Source organism: Thamnophis sirtalis, unplaced genomic scaffold (assembly GCF_051295495.1).
Source record: "Thamnophis sirtalis isolate CommonGarterSnake01/CBP01778 unplaced genomic scaffold, rThaSir2_p1.2 scaffold_6, whole genome shotgun sequence".
Taxonomy (NCBI): domain Eukaryota; kingdom Metazoa; phylum Chordata; class Lepidosauria; order Squamata; family Natricidae; genus Thamnophis; species Thamnophis sirtalis.
In genome coordinates, this window is record NW_028261386.1 from 32317305 (window position 1) to 32341242 (window position 23938).

The 23938-nt window shown below is 38.4% G+C and overlaps 1 protein-coding gene across 4 annotated transcripts in view; it reads right to left on the bottom strand.

Annotated features, from left to right (window-relative positions):
• SPTBN1 (spectrin beta, non-erythrocytic 1) overlaps window positions 1-23938 on the bottom strand; it is a 179381-nt gene that overhangs the window by 106293 nt on the left and 49150 nt on the right. For 3 of the 4 annotated variants that reach the window (XR_015696915.1, XM_087717523.1, XM_087717524.1), the window contains one exon: window positions 19985-20177. Coding sequence is in view for 3 of the 4 variants with exons in the window: in XM_087717523.1 (XP_087573649.1) it covers window positions 19985-20129 (145 nt within the window). In the remaining variant the exon portion in view is untranslated. Of the gene's footprint in view, window positions 1-787; window positions 1311-19984; window positions 20178-23938 lie in introns of those variants that run through there. The other variant, XM_087717525.1, reaches the window with a different exon arrangement.

The following is a 23938-nucleotide window of genomic DNA, read 5'->3' on the forward strand; positions in this document are numbered from 1 at the left end:
TGCTTCCAATATACTAAGGATTGAACTGTAAAATGATCAAAAATACTCTAATCAATCATGTAGAATTTCATTTCAAAACAGCAAATTTTCTTCCTGTCACTGTTTCATTTTGAATGGGGGAAAAATTAATGAGCACTGGGAAAGATCCTTCCCTGCTCTGGCTCCAAGATATTAGCTTAATCCAAATAGATGTGTTGTTGACTGCAACTCCTCCTAATCATGATGGGTCAGTTTTAGGAACTGCCCTGGAGCTGGAGGGCACTCGATTGAGGAAGACTGCCACAATCAATGGAATGCTAAGAATGGGATTACCCAAGTAGGCGGAAGATGTCTTGAAACACTGCATAATGGACCCCAATGGTGTTTTGAGGGCATGGAAGGATAGATAGATAGGCTTACATATTATCTAAGCAGAATCAGAGAGGAATCTTCTGATTAGTACCTGAAGGCTGTAAATCGCCAGAAGGGATTCAAACAAAAAGACCACTCCCTCTTCCCCATTTCCCTTGTCCTATTGTTCTAGATGGCAAGGTCCGAGTTAGCCTTTATCATGTTCCGATGGTTGAACCAAGAGAAGCTTACAATACCAGAAGACAGGAAAACAAGGTAATCCACTTCAATTTAAAGAAATACAACCCAATATCTATTATTTTGCAACCAATGCTTCTTCTGTCTTATCAGCCTTCATACTAAGGAGCATCAAAAATCACCTCATCGTGTTAGTGAGCAACATTTCATAGCAACGCCCCTTATGAGAGAGAGAGAGAGAGAGAGAGATGGCGCTTACCTTGCAACTGCTTGAATCTTCCTTCTAATTGATTATAATTATATGGCACTGAAGAAGTATAACCAGGGGACATGGATCCGGGCATGCTAGCTGGGTTCTGTAATTCCATTTAGAAGGGACGTGGTAGGATATTAAAATTCCAGCATACAAATAAATAATCTTTGGTGTTTCGTTAAAAATCGGATAGCAACCCTCACTGGGTGCTTTTAACACAAAATCTAAGCAGATCCCAGATTTTTTTAAAAATGTTTTATTTGTCCAGCTTGAATATCACATTCAAATTAAAAGCAATCCACGGACAGATGGTTTATCAAGGCATGCAGTTTGAAATGAGCACGATGTTTGGATTGCAGTCTCGCCACCCGCAATCTTAAGGCTTCAAATTGACTTCGGTTGCCAACCTTAATGAAATTAATCAATTAAGAAAAAACCAAACAAAAAATTCCAAGTCTCCCCTTCCTAGTTTCCAAATCGGAATCAAAGCCAACGCAGAGGTAGCATGGAGCCATCGGCGGCCCCTCTTCCCTCCTGCCTGCCTAACGCTTCCAGTAGCTCACACACACCTCAGACCTTCCTGTTCGTTTGTAATTTCTAGTAGCCACTCACTGTGTATTTAGTGATGATGTCACATATTAGCATAAAGCATTGTAGAGAGGAAGGGAAACCAAGACTGTACCAAAGACTGAAGGCGGTGGGTGGAGAACGGGGCGGGGTTATTAAGGAGGCACAAAGTTCCTGGAAACCAAAACCTCACTGCAAAAGGGACATGTCCCCACGTCCAACCCGGAGGCTAGGAATTTTGGAATGAGCACGTCCTTCCTGGCCAATCTAAATACTTGGGGGGGGGGGGAATGAATCACCTATGAAAGTGCACACGGTAAAGAGGCAATGGTACCTCCCGACACAACGCTGGTGGAATTACATCTTTTGTTAACAGCTTATTGTAACGGAAAAGTCTCAGATTACTATCGTTTCGAAAAGAGGACGCTGTTCCTCCCCTGCACTAGAAGGAAAGGGAAATTGAACACAAAATAGCAAACTCTTTGGAATGTTGTTCAGTATTTAGCATCATGCACGAGAAGAACTACTAGAAATGTAGACGTTGCAACTTGCAAGACTTGCAAATGGCATTTGGGGGGAAAGAAGAAAAAGGGTCCTCTTCACCTTGAAGTGTAGCTTTGATTTAATTGAGGATGCTAAATGTTTTGACATTTGGAAACAGGAGATGAAGCTTTCTGTGCAGTTGCATGCATGCGTTTTCATTAGAAAAACAAAGCTTTGACAAAATGCATTTGGAATATAATAAGTGTTTGTTCTGGTGTATTTATCAGGAAGAGTTAAGATGGCAACTTCCAAGATTCCAGGCTGCCAAAGAAAATCCTGATATATTCAGAGGGGAGGGGGGAGGCGGAGAGAGGGGAAGGATGGAAGGAAGGAGCTAAAACATTGTCAATACAGGGCAGGAGTTTCTTGTCAGAGTTCTTATTTCTTTTTAAATGCACGTTCTAATTAGCAGAATTGATTTTCTAAATTTGGAATAGAGTTGCAATGCTGTTCCTATGTTTATGTATTTTGATCCTGCATTTTCAGCATTTAAGTTAGGTTACAGTATTGGACTGTAAAGATTTCAAATTATCTTGTAACTGTTGCTTTGTGTGTGTGGTTAATAAAGTACTGTCATTGGGGAAAATGTATGTATTCCTGGGCTGAGCAGCACAATATAACAGCAGTTTATAATTTTCTCACCAGCAGAGATGGGGAGGTGGAATAATAATATATCTGGATTTTGTAAAAAATGTGGGAGAAACCTTTCTTCCCTAGAATCTATGCCAATATGGCCAAATGTTTTTTATTCCAATATTGGAGAGAGACAGAGCCAAATATGGACGAGTTAGAACCAAAACTTTCACAATAATAGAATTCTAGTTACATTATGGGGTGGGGGTGGGGATCAAAACAAGTGGGCTTTGAAATGTACAATGGCCTTTCAGTATCTTCTGAAGTCCATGTAAAATAAAGTCAAGTTTGCATCAGAACTTCGGGCCCCAGATTTTCCAAGATTGATGTATAACAAATGAGAAATAATTTTGAAACATTGTCTTGTATGGTTTACTATACATTATTAGGTTAAATGTTTCCTTATACTGGGTTAAGCTATCATGTTTGTCTAGTTCATTTCTCTATTGTGATCGATAAGTGTTTCCAGATGACTTTCATCATTCTATTGTCTATTTGTTGAAAATAAAATAAATTAAATCTGGAATGTCTGTTATAATGTGCATATGTTCCACCACTAAACTTTTATTTAATGTTATTTCAGTACATTTATGCCAAAATTTTCTACACAGTATAATATTATCACAGTTGTGAAAGAATTCAATCAATAATGAAGTGTTGTGTTATCTAAACTGGGATAATTTATTCCCAATTTTGGACCCTAGAATTAAAGACAATAATTATTTTATCTTAGATTACTTCCTGCTACACAAATATCCAGGCTTAAATTTGCCTCTTATCACAAAATTCGCATGTTCTGTTTTCACCAGCATACATTTTTGCAAACCCAAATTGCTTTTGTTTTAATCAAGACTTGCCTCGACTCAGCCTCTTTCCTATGCATGCAAAATGTCTGCTGCAATGCTACCATTTTTAAATAATACATTAAATGTGCAACTGCTTTGACAGATTGGCATGCAACATTAGGCACTTGGAATCAGGAGTACTTAATTGGTTTAAAAAATGGAGAAAGCCCATCATAAGCATTTTTTCTGGGAAAATAGGCAGGTTCATACGTTGTGTCAAGCCATAAACTGATGTATTTTTGGATTAGCATGTTATGATTTATACAACATGTTATATAGCTCAAAATGTTGTGCCAAGCTTACAAATTGTAATTGGGTACATTATCCAATGGTCATGGGCATCTGTTAGGAATGAGTGCTGGGTGAGGGGAAATGTAAATTGCATGCCTCTTTGTCAGGAGAGGGGTACTTTTCTTGCCAGATTCCTCAATGCTTTCAACAATGGCAGAGCTTCCAATGTACTTCCTGCACTGGAAAAGTTCTTAAAAATCCAGGAAGATATTCAAAAATATACCTGTCTTGAAACAGCCCATGTTGAACTGTATAGTGCATTTAAACATAAGGAGTTGTATTATGACACAAAATGCTTTAATGTGATTTTTATATCATAAAATGTTTTATAAAATTAACCAAATTTCAATTCCATTGAAGTCATGGATTTTGGATTTTAAATGCATTCTGTAAGGTAGCCCATTTTAGGTACCTTGGCTGAAAAACCTAAAGGTGCTTTTTCAAAAGGTAACTAGCCTTTTAGAAAATTGCCTTTGGAACAATCATTACCCTGGATGATTGAGAAGCTCCAAAGACATTTGGTTGAAAAAGTGTTGCCCTATGATATAAAGTTTCGTTCAGTTAAAGGTTGCAGACATTAGAGTTTTAGTAGTATATAGGTGATAGTTTGATCTGGGGGGAAGGGTAATACAGGTCTTTGATATGAGTCATTGGAGGGACTTGCATAAAAAGCTGAAAACCATTGCTTCAAGCTATAGTTTAATATCATAAGAATGAGCCACAGCAAACATCCATGTAGCACCTACCCGTTGCCTTTTTGATTCTCCAATGAAGCTACAAGGAGGAATTTCAATAGGCTGAGCTTGGAGCTTTTTCTAAACCCTAAGTGTAGTTAATGTTAATATGATGTGTATGGTACAAGCCAGTTTCATAAACCGTGGCATGAAAATGTTTGTCTGATGAAAGAAATCATGAATCTAAACAGAGAGCAAAAATCTCTCTCCTATGGCCAAAGTGGAAAATGCCTGTTGTGTGGTTGCTGTTTCAGTGGTCAGATGAGCCTTTCATTTTATTAAAGCTAACAGCCATGACCAGAGTTCTCATCCAGTTTTAAAGCCATTATCACATCTTGAGGCAGTGAATTTCAAAGGTGGCTTCTGCAACACCACGTTCCTTGGTGTTCTGGATTTACAACCCATTTTATTCTCCTATGGTAAGAGAATAGAGCTTAGGTTTCTCCTGTACAATTTCTTTCTTGTCCTCCTTATCTAGATGGATTTTTTTGCATTGTGGTTTAAGCAGGATGCCAGGAAAATCTAGCTAGCACATGCAATGATACATTTGTCACTCTTGAAATTGTAGTGAAAATGATTGGTTCTTTTGATCATCTCTGTATATCTGTATTACCATGCTGTTCAGTTGTAATAGCTGCTACTTTTTTTATACTACACTCAGTCAAGATTTCTACAGGACCCAGCAGCACATAACACCTGCAGGTATATTCATTGAAATGTCACTGCCCCACCCTTCACAAACAGGTGTTGCTATGCACCTTTGAACCACAAAACACTAAGTGCCAGTTAATATGCAGAGAGATGAATTAGGCTTAGACTTCTATCAGGACTCAAATTGCAGTTCTTTAATAGGTAGTTATGCCCTTGGCTAGATGCATAAAATAAATATCTGAAAGATTTGCTTATAAAGAAGTTGGGTAATAGTTTAAAATAAGGAAAACAGGTTGAAAAGTGGTTGAGTTCCAGGTTCTCTTCATATATTGTTATAAAAAGGTAGGAAAAGGCCTCCAACACTCGAAAAGTTAACAGTTAGTTAACAAAAAGTTAACAAAACTGCCAGAGATGGGCAGATGGTTTGCTCAGCTTCAGATGACAACTTGATATGAGAGCAAGAAAAGAGTTCTTCAATGTTTGATAGACCCAACTACACTACTATCTTGGTAAAAGTGCAGTAGTGAATTGCCATTATCTTCTTCCATAATTTCTTTCCAATCTGGAGATGGCCAATGAAATAATAAGTATATACTGTCTTTGGCATTTTTAAGATCAATGGGAACGATTAGGTACTGTCACCTCTGATGTGATGTAAGAGGTAGCACTGGCAGTCTGCATGCTGTATCTATGCCACATAAATGAGCTACTGCATGGCAACCAGACAGAACTATGTAGAAGGAGAGCATGAAACCATGATATGAACTTAATTCACAACTGAAACCTTTGCCAACTTACATTCAGAGGAAGGATCCAAAGGGCGGATGGGGAAACATATTCCAGCAAAGTTCATTCAGTTCAAAATTTTGAAATGCACAATTGTACATACATACACACACAAACACATGCATTCTTTTCTTCCCTATTGAATAAAAGGGAGGCGGGGGAACCCCTGCAGGGCAGAGCTGAAGAATATGCCCAATTCTTGGCGGACAAAATTGCTCGGTTTCGGTCGGACTTGGACTCCACACCTGCAGTTCCAGCCGAGGCACAGGGGGACCAAGTAGAACAGCTCTGGGTTGAGTTCCAGGACGTTACCCCCGGGGATGTGGACAAGGCCATGAGAGCTGTAAGTTCCTCCACCTGTGTTCTGGATCCGTGTCCCTCATGGCTGGTTGCTAACTGCAGTGAGGTGACACGAGGCTGGATCCAGGCGGTTGTAACCGCCTCCCTTCGGGAGGGGAACTTCCCCGCCGCACTGAAAGCGGCGGTGGTGAGACCCCTCCTGAAGAAACCATCCTTGGATCCAGCTGTTCTTAACAGCTATCGCCCGGTCTCCAACCTTCCCTTCCTGGGGAAGGTTGTTGAGAAGGTGGTGGCCTTCCAGCTCCAACGGTCCTTGGAGGAAGCAAACTATCTAGACCCCTTCCAGTCAGGCTTCAGACCCGGCTACAGCACTGAAACCGCCTTGGTCGCGTTGATGGATGATCTTTGGAGAGCCAGAGATGAAGGACATTCCTCCATCCTGGTCCTCCTCGACCTCTCAGCGGCTTTCGATACCATCGACCATGGTATCCTTCTGCGACGACTGCGGGAGGTGGGAGTGGGAGGCACCGTGCTACGGTGGTTCTCCTCCTACCTCTCGGACAGGTCGCAGTCGGTGTTAGTGGGAGGGCAGAGATCGTCCCCAAGGCCCCTAAATTATGGGGTGCCGCAGGGTTCGGTCTTATCCCCCCTACTATTCAACATCTACATGAAACCGCTGGGAGAGATCATCCGCAGGCACGGGATTAGATACCATCAATATGCGGACGATACTCAATTGTATCTGTCCGCCCCGTGCCAAATCAATGAAGCGGTTGACGTGATGAGCCGGGGTCTTGAGGCGGTTATGGACTGGATGAGGGTTAACAAGCTTGTGCTCAACCCAGAAAAGACCGAGTGGCTGTTGTGTTTCCCTCCCAAAGATTTGGCCAATATTCCAACACTCAGGCTGGGGGGTCAAATTTTACACCCCTCAGAGAGGGTCCGCAACTTGGGAGTCCTCCTGGACCCACAGCTGTCATTTGACCACCACTTAACGGCTGTGACCAGGGGGGCATTCGCCCAGGTACGCCTGGTGCGCCAGTTGCGGCCCTACCTGAATCGGGAGGCCCTCACAACAGTCACCCGGGCCCTTGTGACCTCTAGGCTGGAATACTGCAATGTGCTCTACATGGGGCTGCCCTTGAGGAGCATCCGGCGACTTCAGCTAGTGCAGAACGCAGCCGCGCGAGTGATTGCGGGTGCACCTCGATTCACCCGCATAACACCTATCCTCCGCGAGCTGCGCTGGCTGCCTGTCGATCTCCGGATGCGCTTCAAGGTGCTATTAATCACCCATAAAGCCCTACATGGCAGTGGATCTGGATACTTGAGAGACCGCCTTCTGCCAATTTCCTCCCTACGACCTATAAGATCTCATAGACTAGGCCTCCTCCGCATTCCATCGGCCAGCCAGTGTCGGCTGGCAACTACAAGGAGGAGGGCCTTCTCAGCAGTAGCCCCGACCCTTTGGAACGAGCTCCCCGTGGAGATTCGTACCCTCTCCACCGTCCGGGCCTTCCGCATAGCCTTGAAGAACTGGCTCGCCCGTCAGGCCTGGGGATAAGGATCGCCACCCCGCCCGAATGATGAATGTATGTTGCTTATTATTTTATTATATGTTGTTATCTTAATGTTGTATTCCCCCTTCCCTGGTTTTCTGTGAGCCGCCCTGAGTCCCCTCAGGGAAAAGGGCGGCCTACAAATGCTAATAAACCACTAAACCACTAAACCACAATTGTACATACATACACACACAAACACATGCATTCTTTTTCAGCAATGCCTTGAAATAATCATGAGATGCTCATGTGGCCTATGTTTTTCTTTTTCTTGGACTTGTCTGAAAAATGTGCATTTGGCTACAATTAGGTTAATTGATAACTTATATTTCCTCAACTTAAAAAAACTATTAGCATAATACTAGGCCTTGGGGTTCTAGATGGTTCTCCCTATTCCCATTTTATTATACCTTCACAAGAAAGCTATTAGGTAACTAAACTGAGAGACTGGCAAAGATCTACTAAGTCATCTACTAAGTTCAGTGCTGGATGAATTGGGATTTGAAATTGGAACTCTACTAGGCTACCCATCAGTATCACATACAGGCTCACTCAGAATGAAAAAGTTGACAGGGACTTTATAGATCACCTAGTTCACTTCCCAACCAAGCCCATAATGCCATGTCAACTATTCTCTAAAAATAACCAATATTAATTCTTAGTGTAGGTGAAAGCACCTGTGGCATTATAATCTATCTTACTAAAGTTGGGAGAATCTATTTTTCCAAAGTCGAGTACATAAACATTCAAAACTACTGATTTCATGTGGAATCATCATGAAAATAGAAAAAAAAAGAGGTGGTGATTAATATAAGCAGTTAATAATGTGCAAATCAGCCAGATATTTACATTTCTGGTGGTATAACAATGCAACAATATTGTAATTTCAGATTGCTTTCCAATAATATTTCCAGTTTTCAAAACAAATTGCAGGTAGCCCTTGACTTATGACCACAATTGAGCCCCAAATTTTTATTAAGTGAGAAAATTGCTAAGTGAATTTTGCCCGATTTGCCATAGTTAATGGAATAACTCAAATTGTTATTGCATAAAATAATAAATTGCAAAGTGTCTGAATTTTGATCACACAATTGAGATGATGCAATGATTATAAGTGTGAAAAATGGTCATAAGTTAGTGCTGTTGTAATTTTGAATGGTCACTAAATGAACTGTTGAAGTGAAGGACTACTTGTATTTGTTAATATATTTTCAACAACAATTTATCACTGAGATATTATAACACAGATACTTTCTGAGAATGTTATTAAAAAGTTCATCAACAGAGCACTCCACTAAGAGTCCCGAGAAAACCAATAAAACCCAGCCTTCTGTTGGAATTCAAAACTGCTAAGATTGGAAATTATACCATAAATGTGCAACAAAATGGCACTTAATGCTTGTAAAAAGTTGGAGAAAAGAGATGTTAAAAGAATAATCTGATGTATTTCAACATTTATAATCCCAAATGTAATACATTCCTTTCTGAAACAAATAAAACATGTATTTCCTAAATATTCCAATCCGCCCACACAATTTCATATATTTGCATTTGGGGTATTGTCTGTAATGTAAGTATAATGCTGAGATATTTGATGAAATATGGCACATACATTGTACAAACTGAAGAGCTGGAAAAATCCTAGATAAACTGTTAGCTAGACAGAAATATTTCAGCAGCTTTCTCCCCGCAATTTCTTTATATTTTTTGCATAGGAGAATATGATTTCAGTTTTTAAAAAGGCAGAATATTGCCCAGTACTGAGACATCAAATTATTATTTTTATAGCAGTACTGGTATAAAAAATGAAGTCACTTTAAGCAATGTATAACTGAATGATACACAATTTGAAGACCTTGTTTTATACATCCAATAAATGAAGTTCAGATAGGCAGCCTTCTAAAGGGAGAATACATTTCTGTTTTGAAGTAATATTCTTTTTCCAACCATATTGTTGGAAGAGAAACAAATAAGGATTGTGAGTGGATTGACAAAGAGATCACCTAGTACTCAATGGTAGGATTAAACCCTTGCTTCACAGTTTTATTTTCCTCACCATTACAACATCAGTTAATCTCTCGCAAAAAAGCCGGTTTGGAAGTAAGAAAAAGGAAGCACTTTTCTAATTTGAGTTTGGAACAAGCTCAGCTACCAATTACACTCTTGATACAGTATCCAAGCAACAGGCAAGAGGCTGAAAGGAATGGAATTCAAATAATAACTTTTTGCTCAATAAAAACAAAAGGTAAAACACCCAGAAAAAAGTTGTAGGCCAATCTCTTTTGGAAATAAATCCATTGCATATTTCACTTATGTGAAAATGTCTGATAAAGCTGCCCGCTGGCAATAACATAAAAAGATTAATTTGGCCTTTAAGTAAAGCTTGGCAAAGGAAAATCAACTTTTAAAACGATAAAGTGAAAGGGTATTTTTCTCCAAAATATTTAGCACTGGCTAGGTACTACACAATCGTGATCTGTGATTCCTTCACACATTCAGTGACTGACTTTATTTCTGAAGGTGAGTAAGTCCAAATTAAGTATGTCAAATTGTGAATAGCCACGTAGGTATCCTGAAGTAATCGAGGATCAGGTAGAAAAATTTATGCCTCTACATTTTACACTTCTCTGTTGTAAGGTCCATTTGTGAACTTGTGTTTTCCCTAAGAAAGCGATTCTTGAATTTCTGTTCTATAGATAGATCTTCTCATCCTTGTTTGCTTTTCATTGGCATCCAATTTGTCACTTTAGGAGTGCTAGATCAGATGGGGCAACGATCTGCTCCAGCAGGTTCTATCTATATATGGGTGTGCAATAACCTATTAACTGTTTCAAGAAAGTAAGTAACAAAAAGCCTCCTTAAACTACTTACTCCTCCGCTGTAAAAGGGCCCAGTGAAGTATTTGCTAAACTAAATGTCATGTTTCACATTTTTCATTATCTATTGAAGAACACACTAATATCAAAACAGTAGTTTAGCTTATTGTACTCACTGGTACCCATGTCTTCCAATCATATAACTGAGGTGACTATAGTGAACCTCAAAATCAAAATAATGATTTACTCCCACTTAGATAAGCTAATTGAGAAGCTCAAGATCCCCCTTTGTCTTCTCTGAATGAAAATCCTTTCTCCAGCCTTCAGATCTCCATAGTTGCTAATAACCCATTACAAAGATAAGCATGCCTGCTCTTATATCACCACTATAGTAAGTGCTTTTCCTCTCTCCTGATCAGCAGAGCTGGGCTAAGGTTAATGGTCTCCTTTTGAAGCAGACAGTGTTTTTCTCCTATTCAGCTGGTGTTCAAGCAGATATAAAATGCCCCATCCACTCAGTTTGGCAAATATCAACCAGCCTATTACTACTATACACTACTCTCTCTAAATGCCAAGGGACGCACAGATGTACACTTAAATAATATGCATCAGACTGATGGCTCTTGTAGCACTAGCTTTTGTCTTTCTCTTGATAAAAAGCTTCACTAATGCAAAAAAGGTGTGTGTGGGGCATACTAGTTGTTTGCAATTGCATCAGCTTTTGTGATTTCAAAATAGGCACGTGGATATAATTAATAGTGATGTTTTGAGTTCCTTCCTCCCCTATTCAAAATTTAGTTCCATCTTGAGGTAATTTGATTTCCTATTTTCATAGTTTTGCCAACTGCAATTTATGATATGAGATTAAAAACATTAGAATAAAACTTCAATTGTACTACAGCCTGGGACTGCCCATAAGTATTTTGTCAGTACATCTGTTCTATGTCTGGCCAAAAATATGGCCTCTAAATTGCTTTTTTAAATGTCTTTATAAGGCTAACTGGGGTTGTAAGATTATGAGTGCTTAAGGCAGTGTTTTTCAACCACTGTGCCGTGGCACACTAGTGTGCCGTGACATAGTATAAGGCAGTGTTTTTCAACCACTGTGCCGTGGCACACTAGTGTGCCGTGACATAGTATAAGGTGTGCCGTGGGAAAAACACTTTATATATAGTCAATATAGGCACAGAGTTAAATTTTTTAAACATTTTCTAATGGTGGTGTGCCTCGTGATTTTTTTCATGAAAAAAGTGTGCCTTTGCACAAAAAAGGTTGAAAAACACTGGCTTAAGGTATTATTTTAACCACATAAAACCCCTTCCCCAAATTCCAAAGATGGCTTTCAAAAGGCAACTGGACTGTCTTTGTTTTTTCCTTGAAGATGTTTCACTTTTTGTCCAAGAAACATCTTCAAATACATGTCATAGTACACTGAATTTTAAAGATCAACATTCAACTGAAACCACAATTTTTCTTGATTGGATTAATGCACATGTGTCAAACTCGATTGTGTCATGTGACATATCAGGATGTATCACAACATTTTTTGCCTTTGCGGAGCTGGTGTGGAAGGGTGGCCCATGCGTGACGCATCCAGCGCGCAGGCTGCCAGTTTGACATTCCTGAATCATTAATGAATAATCAATTAGAAAAGAGCCAAGGAATGTTGTTTTTATACATAATTACTGCTGCAAGACTATTACTATATATGTGAAGAAAGGGAAATATTGAAATACCCACATTGGAGAATTGGTTGGTGAAGATAACAAAACTATCAGAAATGAACCTGAGGAGCCGAGGTGGCACAATAGTTAGAGTGCTACTTCAGCTGACTGCTAGCTGCAGTTTGGCAATTCAAATCTCACCAGTTCAAGGTTGACTCAGACTTCCATTCTTCCGAGGTGGGTAAAATGAGGACCCAGATGGTTGCGGGCAATATGCTGACTCTGTAAACCGCATAGAGAGGGCTACAAAAGCACTATAAAGCGGTATACAAGTTTAAGTGCTATTGCTATTAGACAAAAATCAATAGCTACATTTACTAGTGACTGAAAACCCTTATGGAATTTTATTGAAAAAAAAGAGAAAAATTAATTTGTAATTTATGAGTTTGAAGATTAGAAAGCATAGCTTATGGAAAGGAGGAAATAATGATGTAGAGACACAGAGTAAAATGTAAACGTATTTGTCAAGATCAGAACCTGCTTCTTTAGTATCTTTTTATTTTCTTTTATTTCTTTTTCTATATTTCTTTTTCATTACTTGTCTTTATTCTTTCTTAATTAAAAATGTGTATTGTGTTTAACTTCAATAACAATTATTTTTTTTAAAAAAAAGCAGAATGTTTTTCCAATATTATCCAATAATGGAGTAATAGAGAAATAATTCATTTTTCAAACTAGGAATTCCCAACAATGATTTTTTTTAAAAAAGGGGAGGACATAATCCTTTTATTATTGGCAACCTCTTCTGTATTGTCATGGTTCTCCCAGTTACAATGTATCATTTTGTTCCTACCAATCATAAGCAAGCCAAAACATAAAGAATAGTTCTTTAACACTTTCAGAATTAATAGCCAGCTACATCTACATATTTCATTTGGATGAATTCAAACATCTATCCTCCTAATCCCATTTATCAAATCCTGGGCAAAATATGTATATGCTTCTGCTTATTTATTTGTTCAGTTCTCAATCAGCTCTTTTCCATGCGTTCTTTTTTTTACATCTTTCTCCATTCAAATAGGCATTCTGAAAGCTGAACAAGCTGGTAAATGTAGCTCTCTTCTCTTGCATGTGCATTTCACATGTACACATACAAACCAATCACTATATCTTATTAGATGGCAGGTAAGTTAGCATGTACAGTGGTGCTTAAAAGTTTGTGAACCCTTTTGAATTGTCAATATGTCTGCATAAATATGATCTATATGATCTGGGGGAGAGATGGACAGCAGCTTGGGTATGTCCCTGTTGTAGCCCCTCCCGCCGAGCTGCAGGAAAAACAACGTTGGTCCTTATATGAACGTTTCTTTTCTGCAGCAAAGGCGGGCGGGGCTACATCCCGCCCAAGATAGAGCAGAAAGGCCCGGCGAGGGGTGGTTGGGGTTGGGGAGGATGTGTGTATGATCTGTATGTGTTTTCCAGTTATTGCCTTACACAAGATTACAGTTTTTCAATTTGACCTTGAGGAAATTGGGAACCAATAAGGAAGGATGGTGACTTTAAGAAAATTCCCTCAGTCTCTGAACCAATCAGGCTGTGACTTAACCCTGTTGTAGCCCCTCCCGCCTTTGCTGCAGAAAAGAAACGTTCAAGTAAGGACCAACGTTATTTCGCCACACAAGTCATAAAATTAGATAAAGAGAATCCACTTAAACAAACGAGTTAAAAACAGTACACGTTTGTGTATGAAAATGTTCCAAAGTCAATTCCCCCAGGATCCTTTCCTCCCTCCTTTCCTTTCTTAACTTTCTAAATCTCTTCATCCTATTTATTTCTTTCAGACACTTTTTTAAAAAAGTTTTGGCTGTAGTACTCATTTCTATATCTGTTTTCTTCAATCAAATCTATTCTTTTACCATGACATCATCTGTAACAGTCCTGAGATAAATGTAAAATGTATCCCCAAACTTCTCTTGGCTTTGTTAGATTCATGCTAAATGATCAAGCACAAAGGTAAATGTTATTTACTAAGGTTAGATCCCATTTTATCAGAGCCCCAGTTCATTTTCTAATCTAGTGAGGGTTTTTTTCTTTTTTTAGAAGGAATTGTTCCAATTGGATAATGAACCTATTTTCCTCTATTAAATCTTGGAAATATGGATTATAATGCGTGGTGTAATGCTGGCAAGTGACTGGGAGTTAAAAAAAAACCTGAACAGGCCATTTTTCAAATTCCTCTTAGCCAACTGGCGGTATTTCCACAAAACTCAAAAATTTAGGCCAGTTTCAGAAAGCTCAAGAGTAAAATGGAATTTCTTGACTAATAAAAAGCAACAATGATTATATGCAGTCAAACATTGTAATTCATTTGGATATATATTAAATCCCAGAACCACAATAAAGGTGAAATATTCACATGTATAGTTATTTATTTTCTTTATTTTCACCTGGATTTTACCATGAATTCAAAACTACTCCAGATTATCTGGAGAGATTGTTTTGTTTATTCTGATCAAAATCGTTCTAGTATAGTTTCACCTTGAGACTGAAGAGGCCAGCTGGCCCTAGGATACCAGCCCTCGATTAAACAAGAGAAAATCTCAATCAGGCACTTTTCATTTTATGTTTCCATCTGCTACTAAGCAATTCCTTCAGATTCTCTTTGCATAACTTGACCTCTGGTTGTCTCTACTGCCTCTGCAGTCTTCTAAACTTTTATAGTACAAATATTACCGGTATTTAATTTAGTCTTGCAGATGTTTCACAGCATTTATATAAGAAAGTGCGGAAAATGACATGTCCCAGAACAACATGTTATAAAATGGGAAGGAAATTATAGTATAGTAAAAGACTAAGGCATTGCTGGTAGGCTCAAATTTCAAACTCAACTCTTAAACCAAAAGATTACTTCCTATATATTATTTACTGTTCAACCAGAGTCTGAAGTAAGCAATTAAAACCAATTAAGATATTTAAGTAATGGGATGTCTGTGAGCTTCCAGTGTTACTAACCTGATGCTGTCCAACTGCAGTTCTAAAATATTTGGAGAACATTACTCTGATGAAAGATTAACATGTCCTATTTGACCTAGGCTTTGTATAGACCTCATCCATGCTGGACATAGGCTGGGTTACACTTTGTGGCAAACTATGATGTGTTTTGGTTTATTTGCCACCATATTTTGAGAAGCTTAGTCAGTGTCGTATAAATCATGATGTATAGCTTAGCATGTGGTACAAATTTACCCAATTTGTTTTATTCAATAAATTAGGGATGAAGAACGCATGGGTTGTTCATATGTGAATTAAGTATTATATGTGACTGCTTTCATTAGCTAACTCAGGTCCTGGACCCAATTTTTTAGGGCTTGGGTAGCAATCTGCTCCTTAGCCATTCCATAGAATAATTTCCTCTCATTCCCCAAGAGCTCTTTAATTTGCTTCACCAATGTCTGTCTGTCTGTCTCTGTCTCTCTTTCAGAGGGAGAGGGAGAAAAAAATAACTTGGAGATCATGGCTGGCCATTTTGTGTTGTAAGCACGCAAGAAAAAATTCCAGCATCTTCCCAACTGGCATAGCCCCACCTTGCAGTATGTCTCATGCTGCTGAGGCATTTTGTTCAGAGGTCAGGAATGTTGGCAAGCTACCATGGGATTTAGGAAATCATTTACAGAGTGTGTTGAAATGACTATGCAGGGCATTGCCTCAAAAAGTCAGAGGAGCCTTACGTCACAATGACCCAGTACTCCTCACCTATTCCAATCTGTACTCCAACTATACAAAAACTCTTGGATCATGTGTGGACTCTCCCACATTGGATGAATTTAATATATCAAGGGCAGCAATTTGTTTGGAAGTGACAACCAGCTTAGAGCACTGCAAACTTCTTGACTTTTAGAAAGTAACACTGAAAGGTTGAAATTTTAGTTTCTATTTTCTTTCTTTGAGAGCTGAGTAACAATCATCAAAAGATTAGTATAGAGAGGACATTATACTGCCCTCTAGCTTTAGTAGGATTCACAACTACTATTATTGGCACTGTAGTTAGATACTTATATCCAAATGATACAAAATGACTGGACTGTTGTAGACATTGGTTATAGCCTGTGATAGTTCCAAGCTGATTTATGCATCTGAAGAAGTGTTCTAAATATACATCTATATACAGGCCAAAACAGTACTTTAAACTCAAGCCAGTGTGTTTACCAACCCACTGAGTTTTTCAGTTGTCACAAAATGTCCATAAATGTTGATCCTTTTAGAAGTGTTGAACCAAATTAGAATTCTTTTCTTTATGGTTTAAGAGAGTTGCTAAACCATTTGGCTTCCAACTTAGATTTATATTGATTTGAAACATGATCTCTTCTGATGCATTAAGCAATGTAACATAAAAATAATGGGATAATGATTTTTTCTTATCTCCCACTTTTTTTATGAATATGGTTTTCTGCAACCCTTATGTACATTACATTTAAGACAAATCCATTTTTGCCTGCTGAAAGTGAGAATGTCTCCTGTTATTTTGAACAGCTAAGTTTCAAAGTGTTAGTCAACTCTTTTTCAGTTTAATACAAATATTCACAATAGCTTCATTCTTTTCTTTTGACAAGCAAGAATAAACCAGGAGCTCTTCAATTATCTATGATTTCCTACTGGTTCTGGAATAAGGCAAAATGTTAAACTTCAATTTTGCCCTCTTCCCCCATTTTCAGAGGCAATAATGTGTCCTTTATGCATTCCTTTGTCCCTGCCAAGGTTCCTATCTAAACAATTATTTCAAGATTCTTTTAATTAAGAAAATGAAAGAGAAAATGAAAGAGAAGTTAGTATGATAGAGAGCAAAGACCATGTTCCGAGGTCTCCTATAGATCTAAAAGCATTAATAAAAATGAAGAATTGGTTGCTACTACTCAGTTCTTTTCCTTCTGACTACAGCAACCATTTTGTGAGAGTATCTATATTTCACTTTTAATACTTCTTACTGACCTCAAAAGATTAAGGAGCCTAGCCTACATTTCTTTTAAACTGAAACCATATAACTACAAAGCATAGCTGTAAATAGGTAAAAGATAATCCTGATCATCTTCTGCTTTATTCTGATTCTATGCTTGATCATAGTTGTTCAATACCTGAAAAGCATTTGCTGAAATCAACAGGTTGAATACAGGCAATGAAAACCATGTATAGTAATGTTCATGTCAGAGACTTTATAATAATAAGAGTTTTACTGTGAGAAGCAGGATTAACTATATCATTTATTAGGTGAAAGAAATAGCAGCTTTAAGCACTGTAATGGAATAGAATATAAATCAGAGCCAAACCAATGAAAGAACCTCTGTGGTGGGGTGATTTAAGTATTGGGTTAGAACAGTGATGATGAACCAGTGATGGGAAACCTGATGGTGTGTGCACTCATCGGGGCTGCAAACCCGGAAGAGGAGCTGCCCAGGAGGCATGTGCACATTGGAAAATGAACTTCCAGTTTCACTGCACACATGTGTGCCGGCCATCTAGTCTTCTGGTTACTGGCATGCATGTGCGCATGACGATCAGCTGGCCAGCACACATGTTCATGCCGGAAAATGGAAGACCAGCTCTTCCAGTTTCCAGCACTGCTGCATCCAACGAAGGTCAGCTGATTGTCACACACTCATGAGTGCCAGAAACCTAGAAGAGGAATGGGCAATGCTGCATGTTCCACGCATGGTTCCACATGCCACAGGTTTGCCATCATGGGGTTAGAACCAGGTTCATGTCCAGCCTTAAACATGAAAATTCACTAAGAGACTTGAGTTAGCCACTGATTCTCGATTCAATTTACTAAAGTTGCTTCTTATGAGGACAACATAATGCGAGCCTCATATTGCACCTTTCAAGAAAAGATGGGATCTAAATCTAACAATCATTTGTTCCCCCCCGCCCTTCTTTCATTCACTTATGTCCATTTCTCAGAGACTACCTGACAAATCCCTGCAATTTTCTTGGCAAGGTTTTTCAAAAGTGGTTTGCCATTGCTTCCTTCCTAGGACTGAGAGAGATTAGTCTAAGATCACCCAACTAGCTTTGTGTTCAAGGCAGGACTAGAATTCATGATCTCCCAGTTTCTAGCTTGATGCCTTAACCGCTACATCATACTGGCTCATATAACATATAATATTCATATTCACTCACTATCTATGCCATTTGCTGCCAGCATTATAATGTCTTTGAGTTATTCTCAGTGATGTTTATAGAGTGACCAGCAATGTAATTGGCTATTGAGTGAGTGAGGTTGTGATTTTGCCTCTAAGGAGGAGATCCATATAAAGATCAGCTATGGGAAAGGCGGCTGAAACACTGTATCTTTCTCTCATCTCAGTCAGCAGTTTATTAAACTACAGTGGTGGTGGGGAAAAAACTTTAATCCCCATTTAATTATTTGAAAATAGATTACATCTCCTAAAGAGTTCAAGGTCATCTCTTCTGTGTTCAAATTGATCTCTATGTTCTTTGTTGAAGCATGGCAGCAGTGAAGTTAGCTGGTATTAGAATATAATTGCTGCTGATATCAGAATTATGTCCATTTATTCTTTTGTACAGTTTCTCCAGTGCAAATTGCCATAAGGGACAACAGACACAGATTTGCATTACATGGGAATATAGGAAGGTATATATATCCCTGATGTGGAGATTATTGTTCCCATTAAAGTCACCCACAGCATCAAAAATGAATATTTCTAAATTTTTTGCCACATGATGACTCTTTCCCCTTACTGTTACAAATGCCTGAAAGTGCATAGTGAGAATAATACTTTATCTTGAAACGTATTTCTTCTGCTGAAACCCAGTATTTCTCAAATATTCAAGTAATTAAAGGTAGGAATTTGCCTTATGAAAGTCATACTGTTAGTTTTCTTAGTTCACTAATGTCAACATCGATTGATAGTAATTCTCTAGATCAGTGGCCTCCAATCTTTTGGGCACCAGGACCAGTTCCATGGAGATGTTTTTTCAGAGACCGGAGGGGACGTGGTTTTGCATACTGCCTGCATCCGTGGATGGGGCTTCACCTGTTTGCACGGCCTAGTTTCTGGCCTGCCACGGACCAGGTCTGGTCCATGGACTGGGGGTTGGGGACCTCTGCTCTAGATTTCAAGCAAGCTTGTATTCCAGGACTGAATTTAAAACTTTCTATATGTAAAGTTGATGCTTTATCACAGATACAAGATAAATTCTCTGAAATCAGCATTTCATTATTCTTTCTGGATTGAAATGTGTAAGGAATGTATTGCAGTACAAATACTTACACTGTGTTTTCCTATTATTTATAAATTGCACAGCACACTAAATTATATCCTGTTACATACATTATAATTATTTAATTCAATTTTCCCCAGCAGCATTCAAATTAATTAAAGTAGCTTAAAATTAAGAATCTCTGCTTGCATTATTTTTTTTCATTTGGTTTTAACACCGAATCACATTGCAGGTTATAAGGCATCAGGCTTTCAGGTCATGATTTGGGCCCTAAAACAAAACCAGTTCATTAAACCAGGATGTTTAAACCATGGTTTAAGTCATAATGGACAGATTCAAATATTGCCCCAAGCCAAGTGCAAACAAGCAGGCCACTTGGCGTTTATTTCATAAACTGAGATCATATAAACCTAAAAATGAAGTCTTTTTAAAAGATCATTCTTGATCTTTTTTGATCCACTTCCAGAAAGTTGTCTTTTGGTTTGAAATGTGCAATAATCAACATTATCTATTTATAATCAATCTTAGGCTGCACAGTTAACCCATTGCAGCAATAGCAATCAAAGCAAAATTTCTACCTGCTAAGGCTTTAATGCGAGACCTCTCAAACAGCCGAGCAGAACTATTCTCATTGTCCCATTCATCGTCCCAGCGGTTATTAACATCGCTATATTGCTGTTGGATTTCAATGTTGTCATAGTCTGTTGCCACTGTTGCTGTCATCTTGAATCTTCTCAAGCTGGTCTCAGCATCAGCTACTCCTTAGGAAATCTGCAATAAGGAAACAGGGGATTGAGGGTAAATAATTACTGGCATCATTTGGAAGCCTTTAAAAAGAGATAAATGCTTCATAAATAACATCAGCACTATCACTATCAGAATCCTCAGTACTTTCATGGCTGTGCACTTTCAAAGCAGTATTTAGCTGGGGCAGATCACTGCTGTGTTCCCAAACAGAGTGTGAATCATGGAGCTTCGACTTCTAGTGTAATTCTCCAGCTGCAAGTTTGGAGGCAAGCAGCTGGTTTTCACATCCTTAGAATTGAAGATGAGCTGATATTGTTTTTCTCTTCTCCCTTTACAGTATCAATGCCAGATAATAGTTAAAAAGAATTCAGTAACATTAAGGACTGATATCTGAGTTTATTTCCTTTCTGCCTCCCTATCCCTAAGGAAGCATAAAGAAGAGTAGCGAAGCAACTAAGGTTGTTGACTGAACATGGCAATTCTAAAATTCTTTATTAATTGCACATAGTTTGATGAGACTTAGTCATTGCAGGCAGTCTCCATAAAAATAGGGGTTTGGGCCTGTGCAAGTGAGAAGATGAGACACAAGTGATAAGGAGGAAAAGGCAACCTAATGTGTCCTGAGTAGAACACTTATAAATGCTGCTTGCAAAGGAAATAAAAGTGGTGAAGTAGAATGGTAGCAAGAATGGATGGGGAGTGCATTCCAAGTTCTCCCCCATCCCACAAAAACCATACAAATCCCTGAAGAACTCTAAGAGTTCTATGCAACCCAGTTTAAAAAACTCCAGTATAGAGATTCTTAGGATCACTGTGGTTTTGGCTGGCAAAATCAGTCACTCCTATCTCAGCTTGCACTTACTACACTTATACAATAGGCTCCATTTTTAATCATCCATTTTTAAATTGATCTTTCAAAATGCTAAGAACTCTTAAGAGTTTTCTGCATTTTTTATTTTTAGTGATCATCCATATTTTTGCAGTCCTAATTTTCATCTTCATACTGCAGGTGCTTGTATTCTCTGTATTACTTTTACAGCCATATTAGCAGAGGGAGTAACTTAGGATCGCCTATCATTCTTAGCAACTTCTTTTTGACTGAGAAATGTCCCCACAGCATTAGTAATTTGGTCAAAAATTCCTTCCTATAATTCTACTTTCAGTCTGCAGGCCTAAAAGCTTATGTAGCCAACATTTTCCCCACAGCCAACATTTCTCATGAGATGTTGCATCTGTTCTCATGCAGAAGTTCTCTGCATGAAAAATATCAGCAAATGTAGAAAAACACCAAAGGTTGCAGTTGTACAAACATCACCATGTTCTGAATCTACAGAATAGCAACTATGTATGCAGATTAACACAAAACTAGATGAAGGAATGAAGTTCCTTGCATAAGGGCATGGCTCATGACTGAAACTTTCTATGATGCAAGTCTTTAATGCAAGTATCATGTTTTTCATACTAAGACTATTATATAATTTGAGGACGTTCAATTGTCTGATGGTACTTTAAATGTACATTAGAATAAATTGTTCATGCAGCAAACAGAAAAGAAAGACTTTAGATTTCTTCTTGTTCCCTAATTAAGTATTTTCCTTTAGGGAAAAGGCCCAAATCAAAATGCAGTCAACTGCTAAACAAATGTATTTCAAGATATTTTAAAGAAGCAAGTCTACTCAAGAAATGTACATTAGGAATATGTTAGGTTTAGGGTTTTGTTTTGTTTTGGCAAGGTGAGATGGAAATTTTCCTGATAATTTCAGATTGAGATTTCATTTTCAAATGCATATCTTGTGTAAGAGGGGGGGGGGGGGAATCCAAAAATCTAAAGGAATAGAGAAAACTCAGCTCTCCGTTAGTAGTGGAAAGAATATATTTTCCCCTAATGCAAGAACTTTATACTTATAAATAGAATATGCGTACATAAATATAATATAATAAATATAATTTTATTTCTGCATAAGGGAGCACTATAAAAATGTTATCTGGATTTGGTCTAAAGTTCTGCAATACTTCCAATTTAATTGGAAAGAACAACTTCAGAACACAAATTTAGAATGCAAAAACTATACCTGCTGCAATTTGTTAATGCAATCATATGATTTTTCAAGATTGTAGAGATGCTATGAGACTGAATCCTGAAAACAGATGCAGCTACTTTAATGAGTTCCAGGCAGCACTGAGTTTATACTCTCCTGATCTTCAAATCATTTCCCCCCAAATAATCTGAAGTATTGCACTGCTCACTGTTCTTTCTAGCACCTTATTTTGTCCCATTTATAGAACAAGCCTGGGTATTTGGCTACTTCTCCTTTCTGTTTCCTGAAATGGTCAACATGAATCAGGAAGATTAGGAAAACCTTCATTGTCTGGAGGGCAATGGTGAAATATTGACCATAAAAACTACAAAACCAAACTGCTGTTGAGTGATCCGTTGTGCAGTATAAACATCATTCTGAATTACCAAATGTCCTTTCTTTTCCAGACACAATCAGAAATCTTTGTTTAGTTTTCTGACTAAAAAGCTCTCTCTCTCTCTCTTTTTAAATGAGCAGATAGTCTTCAGCCTTTATGACCTTGGGGAGGGAGAAAAAATTCTAAATATAGGGTACTCCTGTCTCTTGCCCTTTGCTGCAGAGAGCATTTCTCTTTCTAAATTAAAGCAGTGCTCAACAGTTCACCCATTTTAGTTTTATCAAGTTACTCCAATTCAGTGCTGCATCTCGATTAAATCCCCCATTAAATCATCCCTAGAGGTTGTCCCAAAGGTGCTTTTTCAAAAGCAACTGGACTTTCTTTGTTTTTCTTTAAGATATTTCGCTTCTCATCCAAGAAGCTCCTTCTTCTCCTCCCCCTTCCCCCGTCCTCCAGAACTGAAGAAGCTTTCGTGGATGAGAAGCAAAATGTCTTCAGGCAAAACAAAGAGGTCCCACTTGCCTTTTGAAAAAGCACCTGTGGGACAACCATGACCCGGATGACTGAGAAATTCCCTAGACATTACTAGTGATATGTTCAGTGGCAGGTCCCTTCCGACTATGGTACTGTGTCTCTAGAATTCTCTTCTCACCAGTGATGTCCTTTTGGCACAAACTAAATATGTTTTTGATTTTTAATGACCCTTGTATGACCTTGTGCCATAATATTCCCAAGCAACAACTATGCTAGTAGGGGATTCTGGGACTTCCAGCTCCAACATTCCTGCAGTCTACCAGGTTCAGGAAGGTTAGAGCATTCTGTTCTGCTCTGATTTGTTTGATTTTATTTTATTGTTTCATCTGACCGGTACTCCAGAGAGCTTTGGCAGCAAAAAAGCAATTCAGGCAAAACCATGTCAATAGGAATCCTTTTATTTTAATACCACACTTGCTTGTTCAGAACATTCAAGATTTGTCATGAGTGCTGCAATGTGCAAGCTGGCAAATCTAAACACTTTCTTTTTTTGCTCTAGCTAACTGATGCCACCTACTGACAACTGGATTATGTCACACCAGAAAGCAGGTACAATTTGCCTAGGGAAAAAATCCTTATGGAAGGTCAAGTGAGGTGAAGGAGCCATTGGATCAAGAAATATTCCTAGATTTTAATGGTTTGTTTTAATGCAGAAGAAAAAATTTAATTGCTACTATATCTTATTTTTTACTTTCTGCTGTTGCTATTTTATATCTCAAGTAATAAGAAGGAAAAGATCAGTTCATTTGCTTGCCAGCTATTTTTGTTTTTGCTTGCATTCATTTATAATGCAAACTCTTACCTAGCATAACATTCTTCAGGAGATAGTAATATCT